Below are 19,359 nucleotides of genomic sequence, written 5' to 3'. Positions count from 1 at the left end.
TAAGAGTCCCCTGGACTTTTCTGCAAAGTCTGACTCTGAACTGTGATCCTCAGATCTCAACCTCCTGAGTAGCTAGAATTACAGGTGTGAGCCCCAGCACCTGGTTCCAGGGGAAATGTTTTTCTTTCCTCAATTAAAATGTGAGTCCCATGATAAGCACAATGGTTATGTGTTAGTCTGTCTGGTATGGAGGTGGGTACAGAAGAGAAATTCATCTCCTGAGCACCACGGACAGCTCCTGGCACATAGTAGGCATTTGCAAGTATTTGTTGGGCTGAACAGGCCTCGAACACTTAATAAAGAGTTTAGGAGCAGGGTGCGGGTGGCTCACGCCTGTAATCCTAGCTACTCAGGAGGCTGAGATCTGAGCATCTCGGTTCAAAGCCAGCCCGGGCAGGAAAGTCCGTGAAATTCTTATCTTCAATAAACCACCAGACAACTTGAAGTGGCACTGTTGCTCAAGTGGTAGAGTGCTAGCCTTGAGCTGAAGAGCTGAGGGACAGCGTTCAGACAGAGTTCAAGCCCCATGAGTGACAAAAGAAAAAAAGAGTTTAGGTTATTGTTTCTATATGTCAGGGGTCAGCAAATGGTTCTACTGTAAAGGACGACAGAGTAAGTCATTTAGGCTTTTTTGACTAACACGTCTCTTTCACACTTTCTCTGTCTCTCTCTTCAGTGTTGAAATGAACATGTGCCATACTATGGAGACAGTGAGCTACATCTTGACCTTTATGCCCTCAAAAAACAGTATAGTATAATTATTCAATTCTGCAAAAACAGCCAAACAATTTGGTAATAAAACTTCATCTACAAATAGTGGGCCATCTGGCCTTAAGGGCTCTGTTGACCCCTGCTATAGGTGAAGAAATACTAGTATCTGAAAGGTATGAAAGAATAAAAAGAAGGCAGGGTGCAAGTGCCGATAGTTCATACCTACTCAAGAGGCTGAGATCTAAGGATCAAGCTTTGAAATTCTCAGGGCAGGAAAAGTCTGTGACACTCATCTCTAATTCACCAAAAAGCCAGAAGTGGACTTGTGGCTTAAGTGGTAAAGTGCTAGCCCTGAGTGAAAAAGGCTAAGGGCCCAGAATTTGAACTTTACAATTTGTGGGCAAGGATGGAAGAGAGTGAAGGAAGGGGTGACATCCATCATCCAAAAGGAAATGTACTCATTACCTCACTTATGAAACAGTAACTCTCTGTACCCTCTGTAAGTTAATAAATTAATTTTAGTTATACATCCTATTTAATGTAATAGACCCAAAATCTTGCCATTTTAATGCATAACCAACATAAAACTTATTGAGATTTTACATTTTTATTTCATAGAATATCTTTAAAATCAGTGTTAATTTTATTTTGCATTTATAGCAACCCAATCTGGATTAGCCTCCCATCAAATGTTCAATAGCATAAGTGGTTAGTGCTACCACAATGAATGGCATGTAGGAGCAGGAGAAACCGCAGAGGTGGAACTCAACATATGCAAAGCCCTGGGCTGGGTCCCCCCAAACGAAAACAAAAACAAACAACAACAACACAAAGCCAACTACTTAAACTAACCCACAAATCTATATCCATGGGAGTCAAGTTCTGGGATCACATATTATAGTTTACTGACAACTCGGTAAATCAATTTTGTTATGCACCCTTCCTACACCTTTGAGTTTTACTTTTTGTCTTTGACATCCTGGGGTCTGAAGTCAAGACCATTGGCTTAGACGTCACTCTACCACTAAAGCCATTGGGGCCAGGCTACACAATCTGTCTTTTATTGTATGTATTTTCGCACTTGATCCTAATGACAACTACGTTATGTCAACTGTACACACGAAGGAACACAGACGCTAAGAGACGGCGAGTGCATGGTCGAACTGGGGGCGGCTGTACAAACGGATCACCTGCTTTAACATCAATCCTACTTAAAGCTCTAGTATTACCACGAAAACCATCACATCCCCAAAGTAAGTGTCCAACGGCGAGTGTTTACGAGCGGACAGTATTTCACCAACGAAATTCCTGTCAACTGTGGCCACGGTGGCGGCGAGGGGGCTCAGGCTTGCGCGCCCGAGGCTGGCATCGGAGGATCGCGGTTCGGTGCCAGCCCGGGCAAGAAAGTCGTTGAGACTGATTGCCAAAGGACCACACCAAACAGCCGGAAGCGGAGCTGTGGCTCAGGCGATCGAGCGCCAGGCTTGAGCACAGCAGCTCAGGGACAGCGAGCAGGCTCTGAGTTCAAGCTCCAGGGCCTTTATTACTAGTGATGATGATTAATAATAATAATAATAATAACAACAACAAGAAGCGAGGCTGGGTCTCCGCGGCCTCCCGGGCTGCAGTCGCCGAGGCTGCCCATTTCCCCTCCCAGCGTCCCCTCCGCAGCGGCCGGTCGGTGCCTGCGGCGGCCACCCGGGCCCTGCCAGTGCCCCGGCCCCGAGCCCGGCCCCGGCCTCGGCCCCAGCCCCGCCCCACGGTCCCCAGCCGCCATCTTCACCGCCGGCGCGACCCCAACCGCCAGCCGCGGGCAGCGAGCGCCGCGGACCTCACCTCTCCTCGCAGTCTTTGCATTTCACCTGCAAGGGGACTATTTGCTGGAACAGAACTTGGCTCATCGTAGACCTCGGCCGGTCCACAGGCCTAGGCCTCCAAACGCGCCGAGGAGACGTCCGGCTCCGGACAGAGTTTGAGTTTGGCGCTTAGCTCCGCGGAGAAGGAGGAGCGAGAAACAGGGGGGAGGGGCGGGGGGGGGAAGACGAAGGAAGTTTGGACCTCGCAGCCACCATCAGTCACTTCCGGTTTTTGCGACGGAGGGCGGGTTTGGGGTTCGAATGGGTGAGCCGTTTCCGGGCACCGACCGACGTGTTGGGACGCGATGCCGCCATCTTTGTTGAGGGAAAAGTATCCGATGGAGACCGGCATCCGCCATCTTTGTGAAGGGACGAGAACTCCCCAGGACACAGACAACTTTTTTTCTTTTTTTTGTTTTGCGCCGGCCGCCGGATGCTGACCGTCCCGGGCGTGGCGGGACGTGGATGATGGCGAGTCCGTGCGCTGCTGGGTTTCCAGCCGAGGGGAGATGCGGGTACTACGTGGAAAAGAAGAAGCGGTTCTGCAGGATGGTGGCGGCCGCGGGGAAGAGGTTCTGCGGCGAGCACGCCGGCGCCGCGGAGGTCCGGCGGGTGGGGAGAGGAGGGAGGGAGGGACGGGGAGGGAGAGGGGAGGGAGGGGAGAGGGAGGGAGGGGGAGGGGAGGGAGGATGAGGGAGTGAGAGCCGGGTAGGAGTGAATGAATGAATGAATCTCCTGGTAATCGGAGGAGAGTTGAGGATGAATGAATGATTCTCCCGGTGGTGAGCGGAGAGCAGGAATGAATGAATGAATGAATGACTCTCCTGGTAGTCTAGGCAAGCCGAAAAGAAACTTAAATTATTTAGACTTAAAATTTCCAGGGAAACAAACTTACGATGGTTGTTAGCAGGGGTGGGGAAGGAGAAATTCGAACATACAACGATTGGCCTTTTTAAATGGAGAGCTCCGCTGATCATATAAAATAGTATATGTGGAAATGAAAAATCAGTATAATTGAAAAACAACTGCAGTCTTGTTCGTTAATGCATGTATATGCACATATAACATATATATATACACACACACATATAAATATATATATATATATATATATATATATATAAAACCTATAACTATGGTCAGCCAATCCATTTGTGTCTCCGCATATTAACTGAGAATGTATGGGCTAGGAAAATAGAAACAGGGACAGGAGGATGCTGAGAGGAAAGAGCATGCCCAACAGAATTAGAAAAATAAACCAAATAGATGAGCATCTGCTTTCATCCTTTCTGAAAGTCTAGTATTATTTGCATTATGTGATTTCTTATTCAAATAGTATATCCTTCTAAGAAAAATCCAGTCCTGATTAGTCTCATCACCTACTGGTCCATCATTGCCAGAGCCTACTTCCTATTTGGGTTTGAAGGGCTTTTAACAAAAGTTAAGCATACTGAAGTAGGGATGTTCTTGTTTTGGCCTGTGGGAGTTGTGACTTACTTTGAGAATTCTTTTAAAGTCTACCCACAATTTACTGCTTAATTTTAAGGGGCCAGCAAATATCCATTGGTTGAAGAATGGGATTTACCATAGAATGTTATTGTATCTTTCCCAGACATCTGTAAAGTGATTGTAGGTGGTGATATTGTAGAATATGAGTAAATTCTCGAGTCAGTAAGAGAGAAATCTAGTTAGTATCTCACAGAAACACTGCAGAACAGGAGGTGAGAATACGTTCTGCAACTACAGTTGGTCTTTGAATTGTGATCATTCTTTTGAATTTGTAATTTATGTTGTAATTGGGTGTTATGGTTCCCATCTTTAAAAAAAAAAGTGTCATAGGTAGTGACATTAGCGATACCTCATTTTCATCTTGTGGTTCTTAACTGGATATGATTTTTTTTTTTGGGGGGGGTCCAGTCATGGGGCCTGAACTCTGGGCCTGGGTGCTGTCCCTCAGCTCTTCAGCTCAAGGCTAGCGCTCTACCACTTGAGCCATAGTGCCACTTCCGACTTTTTTTTTTTCTGCTTATGTGGTGCTGAGGAATTGAACCCAGGGCTTCATGCATGCTAGGCAAGCACTTTACCACTGAGCCACATTCCCTCCTTTTGGAAGTTAAGTTTTGTTGTTTGATTTTTTGTTTTGCCAGCCTGTTCTCCAGCTAGTAGTCCCATGAAATCTGCCAACCTTACCCTCAGCAGTATGTGTACCTGGCTGGAAGTTTGGGTTTTTGTTTTATTTTGTATATGTTTCATACAGATTCATAAGGAATGTTGAGTCCTGTTGCCAACACTACTAATTTTCCTTTATTTTCTCCCAAGGCATAGAGTTAAATTAGTGTGACTTGAAAGCATATAACTGCTGGCTGTACTGAAAAGTTGCAAAGCCAGTGAAAAATGACCTGTATCAAATTTTTAATGCCATATCTCATTGTTTTTAAGATGCTTTTCCCCACACTTTAACAGCCTTGAGATAGCAGTGCATCTTAAACCAGTGTCATTTAGATGACCAGAATTTTTCACAAAGAATCTGTAACATGTATGTAAATCAGCATAATTTAGTTATTTCACAGTGTATACATGTGTCAAAACACCATGTTGTGGTCTCCCTGATAAGTGGATGTTAAATCCAAAATGTAAGGTGATAGGACAAAATTAGAAAGGCTTAAGAAACAAAGGACTTCCACTCATCTGGTCGAATCACTACTAAATAATCCGATGCTACTGATCACATATATGATATATATGTGCACATCGAAGGGAAACCAGGAGGAGGACACAGAACTAGAGGGAATCAGGGAAAAATATACTACAGCAGGACCCATCAGCTGTACTGGACATTGATCAAAATGAACTAAACAACTCAATGGCAGCCATGGGAGAGAGGGAATGAGTGGGAAAGAGGGAACAGCTGATGCTATGCAAAACAAAAGAAATGTACGTGTCACCCAATGTGGAAGAAATAACTGTATTGCAAAGCTCATAGAACTCATAAATGTTATAGACCATAATAGACAATTCACCCCATGAATATTAGAATGTGTTTGTGACTTAAACTAATCATCACTATCCCACAATACTGTGAAATTTGGGAAATTATGTAGTCACTTAATCACAATAAAGAATTTGTGGGGAAAAAACCATGTTGTACATAACAACTAAATACAATTTTATCATCTTTTTAAATTATAAAGTTGAAGTAAATAGTTAACATTTTTTTCTTGATGGCATGTAAAATAAGTGTCTCAGATTCAAAATTTTATTTCTCTAAAACCTATTTGAAACTATTTTTCTAAGGTAGTGTTTATTTACATACAAAAACGCCAGCTACACTGTAGATTGCATTGTTGTTAAAACTGATGAGATGATTTTGCCAATTTTTCACCTCTTTGAGAATGTAGATATACTACAGATAGATAGATAGACTTGATATTTTATTTAAGTAAATATATTTCCTTTATTTTATTAGGAAGAAAATTCTCGAAAAAGAATCCTGTGTCCTTTAGATCCAAAACAGTAAGTATAGAAATAAAGATTTTTCTATACTAGAAGCAATAAATATTGAAAATCTCATTTAAATTTTTCTCCTTAAATTTAGCACAGTATATGAAGATCAACTAGCAAAGCATTTGAAAAAATGTAATGCAAGAGAGAAGCCAAAACCTGTAAGTGTTTGATCAGTAAAATTAAATAGTGAAGTCTGTGGTATATAATATTTATGTACATAAACATTAGTGTGTTACATTTAGTGTATTACAAATGGACATGTTATTAACAAGACTCTTTAGGCTTGAATTTGGTAAATTCATTTAAGTGAATACAATATGTGGGATTTTAAATACAGTTAAGAGTCATAATTCAGAATAGAATTTTATAGAAAATAAGTATTATCGAGGGCATCATGACCTTTACTCATTCCACTTTATTGCCACTGTTAAACATGTAATTAAAGCTAAATTCACAATGGTATTTTATGCCATCTGTCAGCCAAAAGCCATTACTATATCACATGATATACCCAGGGGTTACTTTCATTTTTGAATCAAGATTTGTAAAATGGTATTATTTTGTGCATCTGAATGTATACAGTATAGCAGCCACTGAACACTTGGGCTTTTCTAATTTGAGACTAGGTTAATTTTAAACTAATCTTGAAAATCTAGTTTCACATTCTCAGGAGCCATATTTTACATCTAGACGCTGTAAAACCACATTATTTAGGGTAGAATAGAACATTTCCATCATTGAAGAAAGTTCTGTTCCATAATATTGATCTAAATCTTTACCTAGAATTTATCTCTTTGCAAATAGGCTTAAAAGATCTCATATTAATTTAAATACTACAGTGTATTGTGGGGGAGGGGGTATGAAATTAATGAATGAATGAAATGACTTAGTGTCACAAAACATTTCTGCTTTCAATTTTTTTGTTTTAAAATATTTTTTAAATTTGGCAACCTGTCTTGTGTATCCTTCATAACTCTTCCTTGATACACAAAAACATATCCTGCCTCTTCAGGCATTTCATCTTCTTTGTTTTGTTGTTATTTCCAGACGGGGCTCACTGTATAGCTCAGTCTGAGCCTCAAACTTGTGACCCCCTTGCCTTCCCCTCCCAACTGCTGGGGTTATAGACATGTGTCACCACACTTAGCTGCCTTTGCTTTTTAATCAGTATTTTAATATGGCATTGTAATTTAATATGTCTTTTTTTGGGGGGGAGGGAGGGAGGCCAGTTATGGTGTTTGAACCTGGGCCTGGGCGCTGTCCCTCAGCTCTTCAGCTCAAAGCGAGCATTCTACCACTTGCGCCACAGAGCCACTTCCAGTTTTCTGTGGGTTAATTAGAAATAAGAGTCTCACAGACTTTCCTGCCGGGCTGGCTTTGAACTATGATCCTCAGATCAGCCTCCCGAGTTGCTAGGATTACAGGCATGAGCACCTGCACCCAGCTTTTAATACCTTATTTTAATATGTCATTGTAGGATTTTTTATTATGCTACAAGCCTAACAAATGGAATATACTCTTGTTCTTGATTTAATACCATAAGCAAAACGGTACAGTCCTTAGTCTGTGCTATAAACAGATAAAAATGTTCATAGAGATTGCTACTGAATTTTTTTTTAGGTGGTATATGCTTATTTAGATAACTAGAGTCTCACTAGAATCAAAGATTCACAGAGATTAGTACCTTCTGATTTCTATCAGATATCCAACACTGAAAAGAAACCAATCTCTGTAACAGGCACTCAGTAATTATTTAATAACTGAATGAATGGGAGGAAGGAGGACAGATAAACAGTATGAGATGGAAGAAAAGAATCTTTTTCAGCCGGGCGCCGGTGGCTCACGCCTGTAATCCTAGCTACTCAGGAGGCTGAGATCTGAGGATTACGGCTCAAAGCCAGCCGGGGCAGGAAAGACTGTGAGTGAGACTCCTATTTCCAATAAAAACCACTAGAAAACAGGAAGTGGCGTTGTAGCTCAAGTGGTAGAGCGCTTGCCTTGAGCTGAAGAGCTGAGGGACAGTACCCAAGCCCAGAGTTCAAGCCCCATGACCGACAAAAAAAAAAAAAAAGAATCTTTTTCAGGTTAATTTTTGTGAGTTTCATATTAATAACATGGTATGGTTTTGTTTTGTTTTTCAAGGATTTCTTTATTCAAGATATTAATGCAGGCTTAAAAGATGATACAGAAATACCTGAACAATTAGTAAGTATTTAATTCCCAGTGATATTGGTAAGTTATCTCCACATTGTGAATAAGCCATATTCTCATTTTTGTCTGTAATAAATGTTATTTTGAGTGGGGAATACATTTTCCTGTGGAATCAGTATTGTTAATAATAGCTAATTCATAGATTAGCTTCTACCTCATAAGAAGCTGTAGTAGAGCTCTGAATTCCCTGTGAGTTCTCTGAGTGTAAATTTTTTGACTTCTCAGGATGCCAGAGGAATTAAAGTAGCATGGCATCCAGTGAAGGGAGATTTAGCAGTTGGGCAAATCTAGTGACAGCTCAGGAGAGATTTTATCAGGAAAAAAGAGCCTGAACGGCTGTGAGATTTGCCTGTTAATTTTCTACCATGTCTCTTGGTTTGTTAAAGCATTTGGGGACTACATTATTTAGTTTTCTTTTTGCATACAGGTTCCCATTTCTTCTCTATCAGAAGAGCAGTTGGGAAACTTAATTAACAAATTGAGAAAAGCAAGTGAAGGTAAGTCTGTCTAAAATTGCAAGTTAAATTATTTTGGAACAACTAAGTGATATATGAGTTGATACTATTTTGGTTTTATAAGAGGTTAATGTTACAGGCATATAGTTTGAGGTTTGGCTGCTTCAGCTGTCCTTTTATATACTTGCCACAGGTTTGAGTTCCACACTTAATGATCACATCATGTCTCACCCAGCATTACATGATGCCATTAATGACCCTAGAAATGGGGATTCTGCAACCAAGCACTTGAAACAACAGGTATATTTTAGGCCACAATAACTACCTTTGTAGTTTTAATGTATTCTAGTCTCTCTTGCGTATAGTTATTAGTGATATTTTTGTTTAGCCTTTCAGAGTATAAAGTTACGTACATTTCAAAACTATGTATAACTATTTTTTAAATTTTTGGCATGGTTACAGTTCTGACTGTTCAGTTTTCAATTTTTAAAAAAAATTTTTTTTTGGGGTCCGGTCATGGGGCCTGAACTCTGGGCCTGGGCGCTGTCCCTCAGCTCTTCAGCTCAAGGCTAGCGCTCTACCACTTGAGCCACAGCACCACTTCTGGCTTTTTTCTTTTTGCTTATGTGGTGCTGAGGAATCGAACCCAGGGCCTCATGCATGCAAAGCAAGCGCTCTACCACTGAGCCACCTTCCCAGCCCCAAGTTTTCAATATTTTAAAGCAAGAAAAAAAATTAAAGCTGAACAGAAATGACCATGGTGTGAACATACTGCTTGATAGAAGAATTGCCTTGCTGTTTTCCCATTTGAGCCAGACCTGTTTGCTCTAGTTTATAAAATAATCTTGTGAAGTTTGCAGGCTTCTATTTTAGGTAACATTGAAAAATTACAGTTACTTGGTCCAAGAAGATGCTTTGTTGAGTTTGGAGCAGGCAAGGGAAAATTATCTCATTGGGTTGATGTTGCCTTAAAAGATGCTGAAAAAGTTCACTTCATCCTCGTAGAAAAAGTAACTACAAGATTCAAGGTAAGTGAAACCACATCAGCACATGAGTAACCAAACTTTGATAGCATTTTTCTTTTCTTGTCAGTACTGGGGCTTGAACCCACTGCCATGAGATTGTTAGGCAATCACTCTATCACTTGACCCATGCGTTCCCCCAGTCAACTTTTCTCTAAGGGGAAAAAAAATGATAGGAATGTGTCTCTTAAACTTCTCTTATTTTTTAGTTGATTACATCCTTCTATTCATGACTTAAAAGTACATTTGTTAAGCCTAAATTTTGATAGTCCATGATTGGAATTGTTAAAATGGTTTCCAGAGTTAGGAATATATGCAAATAGAGCCAAGCTGAAGCTAGAAGTTAAAAGTCATCTGCCTGACTGCTGACTGACTATTAATTCAACAAGTAATTTGGGTCTTGTTAAATGGATTTATATTACAATGTTAAATAAAGGCAAGGCTCTGTGCTCTATTAAGTAATTGTAGTGACTGTAAAGTGTTAAGATAAAAAGAAAGCAATACAAAGTTTAGTATGAATTCAGTGGAAGGAGTAACAAGTTTTATTGCAGTGAGGAAATGATGAATAAGAGCTAGAAAAGGTGCTGCTTGAGCTAAATCTTGATAAGTGAATCAGTGCTCGCTAGGTAAGAGTTTGAGAAGTATTCTAGGAAGCAAAAGCAGTTTAACCAAATGTCTGGAAGGGAAACCTGGAAACTTGGCTGTGTGGTAGGAGTGCATATTGTGATGTGTGACGTAGAGCTCAGGAGTGATGAGACTAGAGAGGAAAGTCTCTAGATGAGACTAGAGAAATCTTCCAGTTTAGGGAAGATTCTGTGCTTTGACATTATTCTGCTATATGCTGGACATAGAGTGAAAAACATTTGGTTCTTGCCTTCAAGAAGCTTCCATCTACTGGGGCAGATATGCAAATATTTTTGTTGTGTATATTAAGTTTCTTATGATAATGTTAAAAATCAGATACTCAGGATTATGAAGATATCAACCTAACCTCATACCTGTTTGATTTATTATCCATGATAAGTGGAAGAGGAGTAATTGTGGGAAATGCTTTTATGCCTTAAGTGATTAAGTACTTCTTTTCTTGAGGAGAAAGAAGATGGATGGGTTTGGAGAAAGAAATGAGTTCAGTTCTGGATGTGTTTGCTGTTGAAGTAGGGCTTTCTGGTTTATAATCAGATATATGCCTAAAAGGCTGGGATGTGGGCTAGGATGGTGGCTCAGTGGTATTGCGCTTGCCTTGCATGCATGAGGCCCTGGGTTCGATTCCTCAGTACCACATAAGCAGAAAAAGCTAGAAGTGGTGTTGTGGCTCAACTGGTAGTAGAGCACTAGTCTTGAGCTGAAGAGCTGAGGAACAGCGCCCAGGCCCAGAGTCAGGCCCCATGACCAACCAAAAAAACAACAAGAACAACAAAAAAAAACAAGGCTGGGATATATATTTGCTGTAGAGCACTAACCTAGCATTCCACTAGCACATACAATAACAAAACTTCAAAGAAGTGGTTGAAGATGTAGCTCAGTGATACTTTTCTAGCACGCATAAGACCCTGGAGTTAATCCCCACACTGCCAAAAAGAAAAACTAGATAGGTATCTGAAGATCCTTAGATCTGGGCAACAAATGAAGATCTGTACATCATTTGAATATTTGGTGTCATTTAAAATAATTTCAGTCTTTCAAGGGGTGTAAGAAGCCACAGTATAAACTAGGGATAACAAAGATAAAGGCGATAACAAATAATCATAGGCAAATCCTTTAACATCTTAGTCCCTTTGTGAGTGAATTGGAAACTTTTAGGGTTAAAATAAACATGCACAATAATTGATACCATTTTCAAGGCTTATAAAAATGTTTTTATTTTATTATTTTGGAGTTTTCATAAAAAATATACAACTTTAAACATTTTGTTCATTCTCTTTTTTAAATGGCAAAAAGTAAGATGGAACTTGAATTTTGAAAATAGAAATCTTTTCATTTGCATATGGCTGGGTTTATTTAACATAAAAAGTCATTGTTGCAATAATATTCTACTTATGCAGGTGGATGGTAAACACAGAAAGAAAAATTCAGTGTTCGAAAGACTTCAAATTGATATTCAGCACTTATGTTTGAGTAAGTTGTGTAACTTTCCACAGTTCTCCCATAAAGTACAGAAATTTCAAACTCAGAGTTTCCTAAAAAAACCATTTATCTGGAAAAACAATTAAAATCAGTTCATTGTCAATGTGGAATATGTAACAAATGCAAATTGAATTAGTTTCTGGTTTTAGGTATCAACTGGGAGTAAAGTAGTATATTTGAGGAGAGTTTAATAATTAAAGTTTTGATAAATATGTCCTTATATTGCTTCTTTGTCTTATTTAAATTAATTTTAAATTTATTCATACCATAAGCACAAGCCTTTTGCCCAAAACCATTACATGAGATAGTTTTTTTGTGTAATTTTGCATAAAATATATTTCCTAGAATTTTAAATTGTGCTGAAATGAATCAGCTGTGGAGTTCTGTACACACATACACCCCTCAGTCATTATTTTCACTGCCCTTTCTATACCTTTCCTATGTTTTTATTTCTTCAAAAAGGAAATAATGCAAATATCCTAACTTTTTCCATTCCTTGAGAAGCAATACAACATTTATATATAAACTACTGTATTTAAAATTATTTAACAATCTATTACTTTGCTGATGTGATAAACTGTAAACAAGTTCTTGTATTATATGTGGGATTCTATACAGGAAAAAAAAAAGACTCAGCACTATAACTCAAAGATTCTGATCACATTAGTAGTTGTGAGAACCAAGAGAGCAAACTTAATTTTTCCTTTTATCTCAGACAAGATTCCTGTGCTAAGAGAAGGAAAACTACCTGTGGTAGGAATTGGAAAGCATCTGTGTGGTGTGGCAACAGGTATGTAAACACACTAATAATTTCTCAATCAGTTCGTGAAGTTTTAGCTTAAATTGTCCCTGATAATTTTTAATGGTCTCTTCTAAGTAGTTTAGTTTTTCTTGTAGGGACTTTTGTGTGTGTGTGTTTTTTGCCAATACTGGTCTTGAACTCAAGGTCTTATTCTCTTATGTGGCTTTTTCACTTAAGGCTCAGGCTTTACCACTTGAGCCACGCTTCCCATTGCTAGTTTAGATTTTTTTCCTTTAATTTTTATTTATTTTTTAAATTTATTTAATTTTTACTCATTTATTTTCTGCTGGTCCTGGGGCTTGAGCCTCCAGCCTAGGCACTGTCCCTGAGCTTTTGTGCTCAAGGCTAGTGGACTACCACTTGAGACACAACTCCACTTCCAGCTTTTTGTGGTTTATTGGAGATGTGAGTCAAACTTTTCTGTATGAGTTGACTTCAAACTGTGGTCATCAGATCTCAGCCTCCTGAGTAGCTAGGAGTATAAGCATGAGCCAGCAGCACCCAGCTTTTATTTTTTTTAAGTAGTTATACAAAAGGGTCTCAGTTCCATAAGTCAGATGAATACAAAACATCTTGATCAGTGTCACCTTTTCCATCATTCTCCCCCATTTTGTTTTAGTTGCGATTTTTTTAACAAAAAAAAAGTTCTATTTCCTGGTAATTTTTGTTTTTGTGTTTATAATTTATCTTCATAGTGACTATATTCAATTCTGGAGCAAAATACAGGGATTTTCTACCTATCCACTTATTTGGGCTATTTTGAAGGAAGTACTTGGAAACTTTTGGGAAGAACTCTTTTCTTTTGTTTTTGGTTGGTCATAGTGCTTGAACTCAGAGCCTGGGTGCTGTCCCTGAGCTTTTTCACTCAAGCCTAGCTCTACCATTTTGAGTTATAGCACTACTTTTGGTTTTCTGGTGGTTAATTGGAGATCAGAGCCTCATGGACTTTCCTGCCCAGCTGGCTTTGAGTCATGACCCTCAGATCTCAGCCTCTTGAGTAGCTAGGGTTACAGGCATGAACTATGGGTGCCCAGCTCCAGAGATAGTAATTTATTATTATTGGCCACAGTGCCTAGTCTATGTTAGTGCTCCCTAAATGTCAGCCATTGTTCCATCATCCTCACAGGGGAACGTGGAGCTTCTACTCGATACGATTCAAATAGACTGGAAATGACTTTAAGTAATATATATTTGGATTGTTGCTCGTATTTTTAGACTTTATCGTATACCTTGTCTTATTTAACCCTCATTAAAAATAAACCAGTTCCATTATGGAATGGGGAGAGCACACATTTTTTTTGTTCCTCCTATGTAATCTGTGTTTCTCAAAGGAATAGCATTTGATAGCCCTCTCCCATGTCCCTTGAATTACTCTAAGTCTCCCCTTCCCCCCTTATCTCTGCTGCAGTTGCTTACTCTACTTGAAGATCTGTCTCCTCCTCTTTTGTGACACTACCGTCCCATTTCTTTCCCTTCCTCAATGCTATTCTTTCTTTTCTTTCACGGTCTTCCCACTCCACTTGTCCTTTAAATCTAATGTGCCTTGTGCATATTTAAATTTTTATTTTTATTTTTTTTGGTCCGGACGTGGGACCTGAACTCTGAGCCTAGGCGCTGTACCTCAGCTCTTCAGCTCAAGGCTAGCGCTCTACCACTTGAGCCACAGTGCCACTTCCGGCTTTTTTTCTTATGTGGTGTTGAGGAATCGAACCCAGGGCCTCAGGCATGCAAGGCAAGCGCTCTAACACTGAGCCACCTTCCCAGCCCCTTAAATTTGTATTTTTAAATTAATAAAATTATTTTGTAGCCCTAAGATGTAAAAGTAGGTATTAAGAGATCTGTTATTTCAAGACCAACCTGAGCAACATAGTGAGACCTCCCCTCTGCCCCCCCCAAAAAAGTCTGGAAAGAGAGAACTTATAAGGCTCATAGAGAAGCTCTTTCTCCAAATAACTGTTCCCAGTATTTGTTGACTGAAATTCATATATTTACTAATGAAATATCAGACCATTTAATATCCAGTTTTTACATGTTAGGGTAATAAAATTTAAGAATAAGACTTGGTTTTTTTAAGTAATTGGACACAGCATGACAATCTAATCAGAGGAAAAAGTAGGTTTTGTAACAATTTTTTTATTGAACTTGCCAATCTATTTAGTTTTAAAATGTGTTAAAATATTTTCATTTTAACATGGAGTATATGCTCCCCTACATTTGTACATATTAATCACCATGTGCTTTGCTTATGAAAGGCCGTCATTAAATTTTTGCTGAATGAATGCAAATACAGGAAGGCTACCCAGTGAGGTCTACTTCCTACATTGTGAACCCATTTTCTCAACTTCTCATTTATACTATTTGCTGTGAAAGTCTTACATTTCAAAATCAGTATCTTGAACATCTCATCAATTGCTAAGCAAAATTGTCTTTCTTCTTCATTTTCTTTGTGTTTCTTTTTTTTTTTGGGTCCGGTCATGGGGCCTGAACTCTGGGCCTGAGCACTGTCCCTCAGCTCTTCAGCTCAAGGCTAGCGCTCTACCACTTGAGCCACAGCACCACTTCCAGCTTTTTTCTTTTTGCTTATGTGGTGCTGAGGAATTGAACCCAGGGCCTCAGGCTTGCAAGGCAAGCACTCTACCACTGAGCCAACTTCCCAGCCCTCTTTGTGTTTCTTAAGCTCAAAACTCCTCCTGGAATGTAAGATAGGAAAAGAAAAAAATGTTTTCTATACCATTGACATCCTCAATTAGGGTAAGAGAAATGAGAGACGAAATTGGACAACAAATTGAGATTGTAGATCTTAAGCTCCAGTTGTAGTTTTATTGGAAAATAGGTTCTTTGCAGAATAAAAGCAGAAAAGAACACATTTAAACAGCGTTGGTAATTTATGATAGAATTGGCACAAGTAGAAAGCTGATACATTTGAGCAAAGTTGGTAATTTATGATGGAATTATTACAAGTATAAGGTAGGTAGCTTTTTGTTGTTCTTGTTTGGTTTTTAAAAGCCATAACATTTAAGAAATGTGGAAAAATGCTTTTAAAGATGTTGTGGTTTGGGGGGGTACATAATTGTGTTTGCAGATCTTGCATTACGATGTTTGGTTGAAACCTATGCTGCCTGTTATGAGAAAAGGAATGAAGAACCTTTAGCCAAACGCATAAAGAATGATAAAACAGAAAATGAAATTAACACTTTGGCCAAGGAAGGAAGTGAAAATAATGTCCCAGAGAAGTGGACCCCTGTGGCTGGCATTGTTATTGCACTCTGTTGTCACCACAGGTGTGAATGGAGACATTATGTGGGCAAAGAATATTTCAGGGGTCTAGGCCTTGGAGCAGTGGAATTCCACTATTTCCAGCGAATGAGTAGTTGGGCGACTTGTGGGATGCGGAAAGCGCCTTTGGAAGACACAGCTATTACTACAAAGAGCAAAGATCATCAAAGTGATGACAGTGAAGAGCATGATGATGGAGAATATAGGATCACAGATGACAGCACTGATAATTTGCCGGGGTGAGTGACTATAATACACAACATTGAAGAAGAAATACTGTAATGTTGCAGTACAGTTATCTTCCCTTAATAATCCAGTAAAACACTCCAGCATGCCCAGTGGATACCTATAACTAGTGCTATTACCAAAGCCAGTGTCTACTGCCATACCTCCATTATCAATCTGATCCTGGAAATGACTATTTAGGTGACTACTGAGCAATGGACAAAGGAAAGATCATGTCCCATGTGGGAAGGATCCCATCAGGCTACTAAGAATGGCACTAATTTAAAATTTATGAATTATTAACCAGATGTGGTAGTTTATGCCTGTAACCTAGCTACTCGGGAAGCTAAGATCTGAGGATCATGGTTCGAAGTCAGCCTGTGCAGGAAAATCCAGGACACTATGATCACCAATAAACTACTCAGATAAAGCTGGAAATGGCTCTCTATCTCAAGTAGGGTAGAGCTCTAAGCCTTGATCAAAAAGAAGCTCAGAGACAATGCTCAGGCCCTGAGTTCAAGTCCCAGGACAGGCATAGAAAAAAATTATGAATTGTTTATTTCAGGAATTTTTCACTTCCAGTTAATATTTTCATAGTAATTGAACTTCAGATAAGTGGAACCAAAGAAAAATTAAATGAGAGGCTACTTTTCTTATCAAGGGCAATTACCAACAATTTTTTCAAGAGTATTATTTTTTACAATCTAATTTTATTTCATGTGTGTGTATGTGCCAGTACTATGGCTTGAACTCAGGACCTGGGCACTATCTTTTCACTTTTTTTGCTAAAGGCTAGCACTTTACCACTTAAGCCACAGTTCTACTTCACACTTTCTGGTACCTAATTGGAGATAAGAGTCTCATAGATTTTCCTGCCTGGGCTGGCAGGACATCCTCAAATCTCAGCCCCTGAGTATCTAGGATTATAGGAATGAGAACCTGCCTATTTTACAATCTAATTTAGAGTAGGTTAAATGGACATACTTCCATTAATAATTTATAATTAATAATTTATACAATTTATATAATAATTGTAATAAATTAATTAAATGTTTTGGGGCTGGGTGGGTACAGCTGAAAAAAATGTATGTACATTTTAGAAGGATGAGACAGCACCTTGTATAGTATGGGTTATTTAGCAGCTTCTCAGTAACTAGAAGTAACTAAAATAATTGTCATACTTTTTTACAAAATTTTAATGTTTTGTATGTTTTATTCAATTTAGGATTCTCACTGTTGAAGAAAAGAAGAAGATAGGGCATCTTTGTAAACTGCTGATTGACCAAGGCCGAGTTCAGTATTTACAGCACAAGGGATTCAGTCCTGCTTTACAGAACTATATAGACCCTTTGGTGTCTCTGGAAAATGTATTGTTAACGGCCTTACCAATTCCTTCTTCTTCACTACAAACAACTGGTTAATGGAAAAGAAAATCAGATATCTCTGTCTTCCACAAAAGAAAATTTTTACACATACAAAAGTATAAATAGCAGACAATACAAACTTTATAAATAATGTAGCCTCATTAAACTTTGGCAAAACATTGTTTTTTTACTTCAGAAGTCCAGAGAATTCACCAAATTCTTAAAGTAATCCTCTTCACCAGGGCATTTTGAATTACATTATCCATCAGTATTTATAGACATTAATAAAGCAGTTGAACAGTTGACTTGCTGATCTGAAACAAACATAACACACCAAACACACAATTAACATATGAACTTTCTATTTGCATTCATTTGGGAAATTTATTTTCCTTTTGTTTTATTTTTCAAGCTCAAAATGTTAACTATCAATTGTGAGTTTGTAACAAATGCCAATCTGAATATTTGGCTTTCCATGTGGATGTTTTTCTATGCAGATCTTTAAAGGCTAATCAGTTGTGCTGGACATTGGTGGCCTAGGCCTGTAATCCTAGTTACTCAAGAGGCTGAGATCTGAAGATCAAAATTCAAAGCTGGCCTGGGCAGGGATTCCATGAGACTCTTACCTCCAGTTAACCACCAGAAAACCACAAGTGGTGCTGTGGCTCTAAAGCTCAGGGACTGTGCTGAGGTCCTGAGTTCAAGCCCCATGACTAACCAAAACCAAAAACAGATGATCAATTTGTGATTTTTTTTCAAATGCAAACAGATTCTGACACGTTTACAATCAGTAAATGAAATCATCTTCAAACATCTGTACAGTATTACCAGAATTTGTCCATTACAAACACCATCTGAAGAGATTCTTTCATAAAAAGGGGAAAAAAAACTTTCACTTTTTTGTTAGATAATTATCCAGTCAGAACTTCCCAAATGATACTTAAAAGCATTAATTACAAATTAAATTTGAACTTTACAAATAACACTTGAAGTTAATTTTGCATCGTATCTTTTATCAGGCCAAGTTTGACAAATGTTAAGCACAAAAAATAGGTCTATTCTCTCCAATTTGAGAAAGTAATTTGGAATAAAATAGAATTAGATGATGAAACCAAAAACCTCACATTTAGGCATTATTTACCTAATAAGTAGTTTCTATGCACAAGCAAATAATAAACCAAACATAGAAGTGACTGTTACTCTTTAACACATCTATTGTTCACTTGTTTCTGTATCTGTTTGTAAAAATGGTTTTAATTATTAGTGCATATTCCAGAATCTAAAATTGTAGAAAATGGAATGCTAGCAAGATAACTATAATCTTAGCTCAGTTTTAATTCTGGACCTTTCTAGTCTAATCTTATGTCGTCACACTGCCTAGGTTCAAATTCCAACCTTACCATCTCTCAGCTGTGTGACTTTGGGCAAGCTACTTCATCCTTTTGTGCCTCTATGTTCTCTTAAAATGAGGATGATTCTAATAATAATAAAACCTACCTCACAACTTCATTGTGTGCACCTAAAATGCTTAGAATATTTTGAAGCACACAGTAAATACTCAACAAATATTAACAAATGATGCTAATTCTAGTAATTCAGGAATGGATCTTTAAAAACAGGCAGGCTTTTAATACTTATGTTGTTTTTTTTCTCATTGTAAGTTATGTCAAATATTATTAAAGTATAGTACTTTGATTAGTTTTTGTTAGTTACTCAGTCTCCAATCGAGAATATAAAGAAGATGACATGTCATTTAATACTTATTATTTTACTGAATCATAGATGTTAATTTATGTCCTAAGATTTGTT

At 38.5% G+C, this 19,359-nt stretch overlaps 2 protein-coding genes across 7 annotated transcripts in view; one reads left to right on the top strand and one right to left on the bottom strand.

The window, feature by feature from the left end:
- The window catches only part of LOC138804452 (spindle assembly abnormal protein 6 homolog), a 30,969-nt gene extending 28,280 nt beyond the window's left edge, over positions 1 to 2,689 (bottom strand). For all 5 annotated transcript variants that reach the window (XR_011365265.1, XR_011365266.1, XM_069988714.1 and 2 more), the window contains exon 1: positions 2,548 to 2,689. Coding sequence is in view for 3 of the 5 variants with exons in the window: in XM_069988714.1 (XP_069844815.1) it covers positions 2,548 to 2,612 (65 nt within the window). In the remaining 2 variants the exon portion in view is untranslated. The remainder of the gene's footprint in view (positions 1 to 2,547) is intronic.
- A 180-nt stretch (positions 2,690 to 2,869) lies between these two features.
- Positions 2,870 to 19,359, top strand: LOC138804449 (tRNA:m(4)X modification enzyme TRM13 homolog). Of its 2 annotated transcripts, none has more exons than XM_069988710.1 (11): positions 2,870 to 3,170; positions 6,034 to 6,080; positions 6,163 to 6,229; positions 8,214 to 8,276; positions 8,710 to 8,779; positions 8,931 to 9,037; positions 9,631 to 9,765; positions 11,802 to 11,874; positions 12,599 to 12,673; positions 15,768 to 16,200; positions 17,412 to 19,359. In XM_069988710.1, exons 1-11 carry the CDS (start codon positions 3,033 to 3,035, stop codon positions 17,605 to 17,607), a joined length of 1,404 nt encoding a protein of 467 aa, XP_069844811.1. In that variant the 5' UTR covers positions 2,870 to 3,032; the 3' UTR covers positions 17,608 to 19,359. The 2 variants fall into 2 exon arrangements, with proteins under 2 accessions (XP_069844811.1, XP_069844810.1); XM_069988709.1 differs by having other exon boundaries at positions 9,598 to 9,765.

This window comes from Dipodomys merriami, unplaced genomic scaffold, assembly GCF_024711535.1.
Source record: "Dipodomys merriami isolate MVZ:Mamm:240054 unplaced genomic scaffold, mDipMer1.0.p SCAF_365, whole genome shotgun sequence".
NCBI lineage: Eukaryota > Metazoa > Chordata > Mammalia > Rodentia > Heteromyidae > Dipodomys > Dipodomys merriami.
Note: the sequence above shows the minus strand (reverse complement) of the source record. Positions and strands in the feature narration are given on the sequence as shown.

What these genes read in the sequence shown, in the direction of transcription:
- LOC138804449 (XM_069988709.1), top strand. Translation starts at nt 3,033, where the DNA reads ATGATGGCGAGTCCGTGCGCTGCTGGGTTTCCAGCCGAGGGGAGATGC. An exon ending in TGTCCTTTAGATCCAAAACA is followed by an intron (nt 6,081 to 6,162) that starts GTAAGTATAGAA and finishes CCTTAAATTTAG; the next exon opens with CACAGTATATGAAGATCAAC. An exon ending in TATTCAGCACTTATGTTTGA is followed by an intron (nt 11,875 to 12,598) that starts GTAAGTTGTGTA and finishes CTTTTATCTCAG; the next exon opens with ACAAGATTCCTGTGCTAAGA.